The 11579-nt window shown below is 39.1% G+C and overlaps 1 protein-coding gene across 1 annotated transcript in view; it reads left to right on the top strand.

Moving 5' to 3' along the window:
• DCP1B (decapping mRNA 1B) overlaps positions 1-11579 on the top strand; it is a 93025-nt gene that overhangs the window by 61090 nt on the left and 20356 nt on the right. The window contains 2 exon segments of the mRNA XM_006878196.1: positions 5535-5601; positions 8371-8506. Of these exon segments, the coding sequence (XP_006878258.1) occupies positions 5535-5601; positions 8371-8506 (203 nt within the window).

The raw sequence follows: 11579 nt of genomic DNA, 5'->3' as shown, positions 1-11579 counted from the left end.
AAAACAAAACAAAAAAACAGAAGTTGCTTCTCAACTACTGTGAACCTTCCAATATTCCAAGATCATGGGATCACTAATTTGTGAGGTGCAGTAAAACTGTGTCATGTGAAAAGAACCAGACCCAGAGGCCAAAGATACTAGCGTTAGGCACACTGTGAGTGGCCGGTGAAGATTTTGTCTTACAAGACCGTGTCCGTGTTTGGTCAGTAAAATGAAGGCAGAAGGTGAATGAAAGAACATTACTTTAAAGGCATGAATTACATGCCAAAGGAAAATACTTTTCATACGAAGCATTCCAAATGGGATAGCAACACAGAATCCACATAAGCCATCCAAACATGGCCTTTGTTTCTGCTCTAGGGAGGCCAGTACATCAGCAACATAATTGCTGTGTTAGGATTTCTATATTCCTTTTATTTCCTTCCTCTTCCTTTCTTTCCCCTCTTTCCCTCTCCCTTCCTTCTTTTCTTCCTCCCTTATTTCCCTCCCTCCCTTCTGTTTTCCTTTCATCTTTTTGAGAGTCCATCGGACCCTCAGAAGGTTTATAAAAGATTACCAGTAGTTACCAATCTCTTATAATCAAGCCTAACAAGTTAAATTTTTTCAATACTTAACTTTTCCATTTATAAGATAAGAGGATGGACACATTATAGAGAAAAACAGATTAAACCTCCAAAAATAACTCTGATTAAGAATTTTAGCCTTGTTAGACCATAGATTCCTCATTAGGGAAGTTATGTTATTGTACTGCATGCTTCTTAGCTGATCTCCAGTGCTGAACTTCATGGTTTCATCATTTTAACTTTTGGAGAACTTTGTGATCTTTCAGATTGGTAATAGTATATTGGTATTTGTTATTAGGTGCTGTTGAGTTAGTTCCAACTCATTGCAACTGTATGAACGAAAAACTGCCACCTGTACTACCCTCACAATCATTGCTACGTTTGAGCTCATTGTTGCAACCACTCTGTCCATCCATCTCATTGAAGGGTGTCTTCTTTTCCCCTGACCCTTGACTTTACCAAGCATGACGTCCTTCTCTTACTATCTGAGGCTAATAACAATTAATCATCAATGGCTTATAAAACTTATCAACTTATAAAACTTTAACTAGACAAATGGTACAACAGATCAAATACTGAGCCCTGGGGTGGCACTATAGTGTGATAAGCACTGGACTGCTAACCACTCTAACAGCAAAGTTGACAGTTCAACCCACCAGCTGCTCTCAGGAGCACTATAAGTATATATATATCAGTATAAGAAACAGGAGAGGGTCACTATGAGTCAGAACCAACTTGACGGCATATAACAAAAACAAGAACAAATCAAATACTAGAATAGTCTTAAAAACAAGTGTTTATACCTAATATATGACTAGATGTTCTTGGTCCTTAAATTGAGATTACTATTCCACTCATTTGAGGAAAACCTCATGAAAAGAATGGGATTTGAGGGATTAAAACTTTTCCATTTATTCTTAAATGCCCAGGATCAATTAGGCTCGTTGACACTGCTGGGTTTCTGTGGCTTTCCTAGTGAGAGACAACTTACACACCTCCCTTGCAGCATACTGATTATGAGAAACATATTTCCCTGCCCCCATTAAGAGGCTTTAGTGAAATATTAAAAAAAAAAAAAAAAAGAAAGAAAGAAAGCAGGAGAGTATTACCAAAGCAGATATCCTGGCTATGTAAACTTCCCCTATGCAATTATGTCTTATCCATTTACTAACTTATTCTTTAAAGTCACACAAATATTAGCATGAACCCTGGCTAAATAATTACAATGTACCATTCAGGAATTTGGAGGTGAAAGGAATTTGGGGTAAAATAAAACTAATGATAAGTGGCCTAAAAGAACTGATTTAAAGAAAATAAAGAACAGATTGGATAGAAATATTTATTTTGAACATAAACGAGATAGGGGTAAATCCTTAGAGAACCTCCGAAATGAACTAGCGCATCCTGCTAATAAGAATTAAAGGGTTCCAAGTGAACATGCACATGTAAGTGACATTTGATGTTACATCTAATGGCCTCATTAAAATTTGATCAGCTTTAGATATTTCCACTAAGGAAATTTAAAATGAAGAAATTACCATTATGGAATATGATCAGCTTACTCACTGTCTTAGTCTGTGCTTACCTACAACATTCAGACATGAAATTTAAGATGTAAATTTAAATTTTATGTCCTCAATCTATCTCTCAAAATTAAAAGGAATGTAGATTATTTATTTTAATTAATATGAAAAGGCAAGTATTTCATTGTTTGCTACCTCAAGCATAGCTTGTTTTCAGTTGAGAATTTCCAAAGCATGACATAAAACCATGACAGTGCAATTTTAGGCCAGATATGTAAAAAGCGATGAGTCCTTAGAGTAGTGGAGTCCCGCATTCTGGGAGTTATTAGAATAGTTCATAGTAAATTTCAACAGGCTCTTCCTATTCTTTGGGGTTTCTTACCTCCAGGAGAGATGTAGAAACAGTTGAGTTGAGCTTCATGCACCAAAGTGCCCTTAAACTTCACTTCTGTTTCGGCCGACAGGTGACTGGCAAGTGGCTGGTACGCAGGTGTAGCAGGCTGGACAAAGGCTTGAAGCATTGTAAATTTCCAAATGTGTACTAAGAGCTGTGTTGATTTTTAAAAATAAATAAATATCCTATTATGAGCTTTTCTTGTAATTTTTTAAAACCCAGAAACCATGCCTATAGATCACCTTTCAGTGCTACAAAAGTTTACACCGCCATGTCACATTGCTGCAAACTTAGGTTATGGTCATTACTTTTATGTTTTAGAAATCTAAAAAGCAGACCTTCTTCCTTGGTTCTTTTCAGTCTGGTCTCTTTCTTTCTGCAGTGCTTACTGCCTGTGTAGGCCTGGACCTCTCACCCAGTAGCATTACAGGAAAACTTGAATTGAAATGTGAAGTTAATGGTTTCTGTCAGCCTGTCAGCTCATCACCTCCCTAAGGCATGATGATCTCTGGTTTTCATATATCACCACGAGCTGCTTTGATATACCCTCTTGTGTAGAAAAGTGATAAGTTTGGCTGGAGGTTGGGAAACCTTGGGCCTAAGAGGCAGAAAACTTCAGTTGGAATGTGCACTTTAATGTAATTCACTGCCCCTTTCCCAGTGGAATGCAGCTCAAGTGGCAAAACTATTTTAGGAAGAGAAAAACTAGACCCAGTTCTACATTTTACCTCGGGGCCACCTTTCAGAATCCAGGCCTGTTGGTAAATCTGTTTGCTTGATCTTCTTTTTCTTTCTTTCTTGCCTATTTAAGTTTTAGGTTCAAGATAAATATGAACAGGTATGAAAAGAGGAGCCCTAGTGGTGCAGTGGTTAAACGCTTGGCTGCTAACCAAAAGGTCGGTGGTTCAAAACCCCTGGCCACTTGAAGGAAGAAAGATGTGGCAGTCTGCTTCTGTAAAGATTTACAGCCTTTGGAAACCCTATGAGGAAGTTCTGCTTTGTCTTACAAGGCCACTACAAGTCGGAATTTTGACTCAACAGCAGTGGGTTTGGGAACTAAAAGAACTATTTCAGGATGATCACGTTTTCATTTTAAAGCCATGCTGCTTTAGAGATCAGTGTCCCTGTCCTAAGGAAGTCTTCAGAGTGTCTTAAAGTAATACTACAAAGGCAGTCCTTTTCCTTCATTCTGCTTTGACATTTGAAAGATGTTCCCATAGCATTTCCCTTCCCAAATCTGCATATCAGTTCCTCATGGGTGTGACAATGTCAGACTGCTTTGCTAGTTGTATCAACACTTTCCTTGGCATACTCCTCTTATGAAAACCTAGTTCCTTATGTCAGATGCCACAAATGTGTAATACCACAAGAATGACACCCAAAATATTTCTATTAATGTATTCTACTGATGAAACACTTTTCCTCTGCCTTTGTGTTCGTGGGCTTTGGGTTCCTTAGTTCTGCCAGGTTTTCCTTCTCTGCTACTATCCTTCTCCTTTGACAGTTTTGGGAAATTCAGACTCTGATGACAGAAAATTCTCACTATAGTCAAAATATAGACCAGGCTTCTCGTTCTGTAATAAGATTAAAGCCACCACAACACACAAATGTATTATGACTTACAAGTGGTTGAATATCAGTATTCTACTTTTTCTGGCAACGTGAGGCTGGGTAAATTAGGGTGACAGGAACCCATGTGGGAATCAGAGTATTGAATTTGTGTTGGTGGACTGGAGACAACTTTGAATAATAGTAAGTTTGGAGAAACACATTTAACGATCTTGAGTTGAAAGAATCTCTTTTTGTTATAAAGGCTTTCCTGGATAAGCACTGGTCTGCGAACCACAAAGTCAGTGGCTCAAACCTACCAGCTGCTCCTTAGTCTCTGAGTCAAAACTGACTCCACAGCACTTAACAACAAATAGCAACATCATATTATTGCCACTATTTTCAATAAAGGTTTTTAAATTGTAAATGTAGTTAATGCATTATTTACATGATTAATGCCAGCAGATCCTCAACTAGATGTATATAAATGTATTTTGAAACTGTTTCAGCCTTTGCCGTAAAAATGATGTACGTGGGCACATCATAAAGCATACCTTTAGTTATTATGATTCATTATTAAACGAATCAATAGCAGCTATATTAGACCACATTTTTCTTTCATTACTAAATGATTAAACCATAGTCATATGTAATCCTTCACCAGCTATAGGTTTCTGACATGTTGAAGTCAGAAATCTATTATTAAATTTTATTTTTGCCAGCATCCTATTCTGACTTATAGTTTACAAAGTCAGTTTCCAGTTAACATATTCCTGGGGTGGGGGAGCAGTTTCTAAGCATAATTTATGTATCGAGTTCCTGAATACTTACGAATAAAGATAACGTATATTTATTAAATGTGTAAATGGAGTATCGAAATGATATTCCAAAGCCAGGAAGCCCAGAAATTTTTATTTCATTTTCAGTATGTATTCATTCGTTTAGGAAGCATTTGTGAAATATCTGTTGTGTTCAGGTGCTAAATTTTCAAGGAAAACACACGTTATTAGATAGGTGTATCTGCACAAGGAGCTTCCAAAATTTCATTGGAAAATGGAATTAAAAGATACTGAAAATTTCCATGAACTTTTTGAAGCCCCTTTATATACGTGGAGTCTTAGTGACATAGTGGTTAAGCACTCAGCTGTTAACCTAAAGGTGGACAGTTCAAACCCACCAGCCACTCTGAAGGAAAAAGATGGGACATTCTGCTTCTGTAAAGATTTACAACCTTGGAATCTGTGTGAGGCAGTTCTATTCTGTCCTACAGAGTTGCTATGAGTCAGTAACCACTTGATGGTAGTGGGTTTTTTATCTCTTGTGTGTGTTTGTGTAAGACCACTACAGATTTCTTTGTGGACTTAAACAATTCAGTGGTAGATTTTCAAATTTTAACTCTGGTGATTGTTTTCACTTATATAATAAGTGTACATTTCCCTTTAGAATGGAAAAGGTCATTTTTAGTTTTAAAGATGCTCATAATTTGTTTGATGTGTTCTTTTGCAGTGGCCATTTATGGAATTTGGTTTTATGATAAAGAAGAATGCCAAAGAATTGCAGAGCTTATGAAAAAGTAAGTGCTGAAGGTTAAGTATTTTTCAGAATCTGGTGGTGGTGCTTTCGTGGGAGAAGACGAGGTTGCCGGCTCCCATGAAGATTTCCAGTCTGAGAAATCTGTATAGGGCAGTTATGAGTCAGAATTGACTTAAAGGCAGTGGGTTTTTTTGTTTGGTTTGATGGTGCTTTTGTTTATATTTCTAAATATATTTCTATACTACAATTTTAATAGACTGTATTTCTTACTGAAATCCTGTTCAGTGGTCCTAAAAGCATGTAATATTACTCAATAAATGAAAAATAGACATAAGAAAGGACTTGCTATATTTTTATTAGGTAAGATTGATCATCTAGAATGACTCATTTTTTTCTGACTATGTGAAATATATGTAATATGAATTCTCCCAAATGGCAGTTTTCCTTAACATTTTCCATATTTATAAACTACCCCTTTTTTTTTTCTTTCCTTTTAAAAATAAGTGATCAATATGTACATTAGTAAAGAGAGCATTTGGAGCTGTTCTTAACAGGCTGCTTCAGATTCTCTCAAATCTTTCATTTGTTTCCTGTTTAAAATACTTATCCAGTAGCTCTGGTGGTACAATGGGTTAAACATTGAGTTACTAACCACATGGTCACCAGTTCAAACCCACCAGCCACTCTGGGAGACAGATAAGGCAGTCTGCTCCCATAAAGATTTACACTCTCAGAAACCCTAAGGAACAGTTCTGCTCTGCCCTGTAGTGTTGCTGTGTGTTGGAATCAACTGTCAGTGGGTTTGGTGTGAAATGCATATTCATGCCTGTGTAACTGTCACTTCCTATTTGTAGAAGCTAACGATTCTGTCACTTGTCTCAAATATTGTATGTACTTTTCGTTTCTTTGGAAATGTTTCTTAATTTAGTGATCAGTAGACAGTCTCTCTTATTATTAATCTCTTTTTATTTTAATCTCATAACTCTGATTGTTGGGAAACAAATTCCTGTCCTGACTTTCCCACTCTTTGCTTCCCTGATGACACTGAAAGAAGACCCTCTATAATTGGTCAACTCTCTGATCTGCTCCTGAGCCCACATGGCTGCTTATTTGGAGGCAGCTATTTTTCTGCTATTTAGGGCAATGGGTAAGAAAGAGCCTCAGAATGAAATGAGTTTCCTACATGTGCTGTATCTCAGCCCCGTGACTGGCCTCAGTTGAGCACAGCTGCTGCCCACACTAATGTGACAGAGAACCCCCCGGCCCCCCCCCCCAAAAAAAAAAAAAACTCACCAAATTTCCAGTTTTAAGTCCTGGGGCAATGAAATGACTAAAAAGTAACCCAAAGGCAATGAAAAGTGGGGAGTACCTTTTTATATATAAATAAGCCTTGATTCCTGAAACTCTAGCTTGTGATAGCTAATTGTAGGTAACTAACTCAAGTTGCAGTTGGTGATTAAGTGTGTTCAAACTGGTATTTACCACTGTAACAGCTAGTTTCTAGAACATTCATGTTATTGTAAACTGTGCACTGGATTATAATAGCAGGATTTCATATAGATTAAAAAATACCCTGTAGCTCAGCCAAGAGGCCTTGTTAAAATTGTCAGCGATCGGCAGTAATTACTTAGCAGCTGGGGCAGGAAACTGATTGCTCACCAGCAATAAGCAGCTGATGTGTGTGGATTCAGACCCCTGCTCCAGTTAGAATGAAATTTCTCAATTAATTCTCAGGTTATTTTTTTTTTTTAAAAAAAACAAAACAACAAACAAACCATAAATGCCCTGCCGTAATAAAAGAACTTTAGTGGAAAGTCCAAGCACATAAAAGAAGTCTCTTTCTCAGCATCACCTAGCAGCAGATAGGTGCTTTCAGGGTAACAAAATCAGGGCTTCAAACTGGTTCATTCCAGTTAAACAACCTGCTAAGGATTTGCCTTTCTATCCAGGAGATATTGAATCAGATTCTACATTTTAATGAGGTCCCCAGGTAACTCTTATACCTACCCCACCCCACCCCACCCCACCCCACCCCAGCATGATTCTTATAGACCTGCAGGTGATTCTTACTGAGGATTCTTGTGACAAATAATTCTTATGTATACATCAAAGCATCTGGGGATCCTGTTAAAATTAGTATATCTGGTGTGGAAATGCAAATTCTCAGCAGTGAATCAACCCAGGATGGACCAGTTCAAAGGCCAGGTTGCAGCTGACTGATTCTTCTTTATAGTGCAAAAGCAGCTTTACATACATAAATGAACAAGTGTGATTGTGCTGCTATAAACATTATTTACAAGAATTGGTAGTGGGCCAGATTTTGCCCCTAAGTCATAGTTTGCTAGCTCCTACTCTAGACTCCTGTACGTAGTGTATGTGGTAGTTATGTGCCGTGGAGTCGGTTCTCACAGCTACTCTGAATTGGGTTTCTAAGGCTGTAAATCCTTACTGGAGCAGAAAGCCTCATCTTTTTCCACTGGTAGTTTCAAACTGCTGACCTTGAAATTAGCAGCCTGACTCCTAATCGCTATGCTACCAGAGCTCCTTTAACAATGTACACAGGTCCCCAAATCTCACTTTTCCTGTTTCTAAGTACTCTTTTTCTCTATGATTGTTGCTGTTGTTTATTGTTAGGTGCTGTTGAGTCAGTTCTGACACATAGCGACCCTGTCCTGTATAGGGTTTCCAAGGAGCGGCTGGTGGGTTATAACAGGATGAAAATACCTGGTTGAGCATTGTGAGATGGTTGTCAAATTCATTTGTGTTGAGTTGGTTTTTCTTGTATGGGTTTCTGCCTCTGCTTTTTTAGCCTAACTCAGTATGAACAATTGAAAGCTCATCAAGGAACAGGAACAGGAATCTCCCCAATGATCCTCAATTCAGGAGAGGGCAAGGAAGTAGATATCTTACGAATGCTCACCAAGGCCAAAGATGAATACACAAAGGTGAGTTTTTGCCCTTTCTTGTAATACATATCTAAATCCACAGGGGTAGTCTGCCCTTTAAGAAAGATTAGATGCTGTTTCATTCAGCGCACAGACTCGTATCAAAAAAAAAATCTTTTATTTGCTTTCAGTAGGCTAACAGAGACTATTAGTTGATCAGAAGTGAAAAGGTAGTCTGAAAATTCAATAGGGGTTCCCAGGAGCAGCTGGTGGGTTGAACCGCCGAACTTGTAAGTTAGCAGTCCAGTGCTGATCCTACAGCGCCACCACCTCAGGAGTCCATAGAGGATCCAGTTAGAAGATTTGTGAGAGTTAAAAGGCCCCATTTACAGTCTCTTCTTGTTGCTGCTGTGGAGTCGGCTCCTTCTCACGATGACCCGGCATGGCTGTTGAGGCATTAAGTACACGCGGGACTAGAAAGCCTCATCTTTCTCCTGCATAGCGGCTGGCGGGCTGCAGTCACCGACCTTGTGGTTCTCAGTCCGGTGCTTATCGTATGGAGCCACTACTGATCATCCAGCAACAAACATAAAACTTCTTTGAATGCGGAACATAAGAACAAAGGAAGACACCAGAAGTTTTTGCAAAATATATTCAATTGATCAGATCTTGGCAAAATTGAACCTGAATTGGTTAGGCGCATTTTATGTGCCATCTCCAATGCGACTCCTTAGAGACCCAGCTTGGTTCTTCTCCAGTGTCTTCTCCTGGAGTTGTACCTGATTCTGTTACCAGTTTTCATTCGAATCCACTGGGGAATGGGACGATTCTGCTTTTGTTTCTTGGCCAGGAATCTCTTGATTCTGAAAGCCTTATGAGACGACATAGCGAAGACGCCAGGTACCAGCACGGACAAGATGGCGGAGAGAGACAGCGAAGGGGAAACTGCCGGAAGTGTGTGTGAGAGAACGCCCAGCGTGGGGTGGGGCTGGGGAAGTGACGTCGCAACCAGCCCGGCTTGTGTGCTCTTTGGGCGGGGAGAAGCAGTGGAGATCTGTGGGAAATTGAATTCGCTGTGATTCAACTTCCACAAATGGGTTCCTGTCAGTCGGATAGGGTCACAGCAGTTTAGTGGGTGAGACAGACAGCTATACTCAGTGCAAATGTGGAAGCCTCTCCTAATGCAGCACAGGAGGCGGAACTAACTCCTATGAGGAAAACGTTTAAACATTCCTGAAAAGCATAGAAATAGACATGCGCAATGGAAATCCCTTAGATAACAAAATTTAACATAAAGCTGCCAAACTAATGGTGGTGGTGTGCCATGGAGTTGGTTCCGATTCAGCGACCCTGTATAGATTTCTGAGGCTGTAAACCTTTACAGGAGCAGAAAGCCTAACCTTTCTCCTGTGGAACCGCTGGTAGTTTCCAACTGCTGACCTTGAGGCTAGTAACCTGAGTCGTAACCACTATGCTACTGAAAAGGGTACAGTAGTCGCCTTGAAAGGACCACTGACCAAAGCATCAAAAAGAACAAACACATTGAGTATTTTAAAATGTATGAAATCATGGTGATGAGAGAGAGCAAACCATACAAACAAAAATATATATGTACATATAATCTAAAAAATGCATGAGCTCTAATAGTGTAGTGGATTACGAGCTGGGCTGCTAACCACAGGTCAGTAGTTCAAAACCACCAGTTGCTCTGAGGAAGAAAGATGAAGCTTTCTGCTCCTACGAAGATTTACAGCCTCGGAAACCCTACACAGGGTCACTGTGAGTTGGAACGGACTTCAGGGCACATAACCATAATAATATAAAAAATAAGTTTTGGTATCATTGGAGATGCTAGGTACTGACTCCTCCTCACTTTGAAAGTCAGTAATTGATTGGAAAGAATTAAGCATTTATCCTGCCTGCCCTCTGTGGACCATATTTCAGAGTAATCAAATAGCCCCAAGCCAGCTAATGTACATAGAATGATACAAGTTAAAAACACCCTAATAAAATCATGGATTCAGACAGTGATCCTAAGTAATGTTAAAAGTATGAGAAATAGTGTTGGGAACGTGATCATGGGAGGGTCAGACTGCTGCTACTTGACCCCACTGATCAAAATCATTAAAAGTTGGATAACCAGATAGTATGCTTCCTAATGTGATGTAATGTGAAATATACAGCTACCTGAACTATTCTTGTTGATCTGAATCTAATTAAGTCTTGAGCTTTAACTTCCTAGTTTGTAGAAAGTGGGGGAGGTCAAGTTGAAAAACAAATGATGCCACAAGGAAGCAACCAGAAAAATCCTGAATGAAATTGTTGTTGTTAAGTGCCATCTAGTTGGTTCCGATATATATAGGGTTTCCCAAGAGTAGCTGGTAGGTTTGAACTGCCAGCCTTGTAGTTTGCAGTCCATTGCTGATCCTACAGCACCACATTAGAAGTACTCTGATTTTGAAGTTATTGTTGTTAAGTGCCATTGAGTTGACTTCAAACCATAGCTACCCTGTATAGGGTTTCCAAAGAGCAGCTGGTGAGCTTGAACCACCAACCTTGCAGTTCAAATGGCTTTGCAGTCTGCTTTACCCCACAGCGCCACGCCAGGACTCCTGATTTTGAAGTAGAACATGCTAAAGGCCAGTTGACTCAAGATGTTCAACAAGGCTTTGACTAGATTTTTTACTTGATTGTTATAACTGTGAGCTTCTTGAGTGAAAAGATCCCTTATTCACCTTTATATCCCTAATTTTCTTCTAAGAACCTGCCATACAGTAAATACTAAATCAATGATTGTTGAATGAATAAATGAGGGAATAAATATGAATAAGCTACAGTGCCATTACTCTTCCGTCCTAGAGCCTGGATGGAAATTCTCTCATCTCAACTTCAGTCAGTAACTACTATTTCTGCAGTAGTTATTGATTTTGTTTAATTGATAAAAATCATTAAAAGGTATCCCGATGACTTGGTAACTTGCCAAATAATGAAATGAGTGCATGTTATTAACTGAATCATATTACCCAAACCATACAAAACTCCTTGGTGCTGAGTCAATTTAGACATATAGTGACCCTGTAGGACAGAGTAGACCAGCCCATGTTGTTGTTGTTGTTGTCAGGTGCCATCGAGT

This window comes from Chrysochloris asiatica, unplaced genomic scaffold, assembly GCF_000296735.1.
Source record: "Chrysochloris asiatica unplaced genomic scaffold, ChrAsi1.0 scaffold00050, whole genome shotgun sequence".
Lineage (NCBI taxonomy): Eukaryota > Metazoa > Chordata > Mammalia > Afrosoricida > Chrysochloridae > Chrysochloris > Chrysochloris asiatica.
This window is presented reverse-complemented; position numbering and strand designations above follow the sequence as displayed.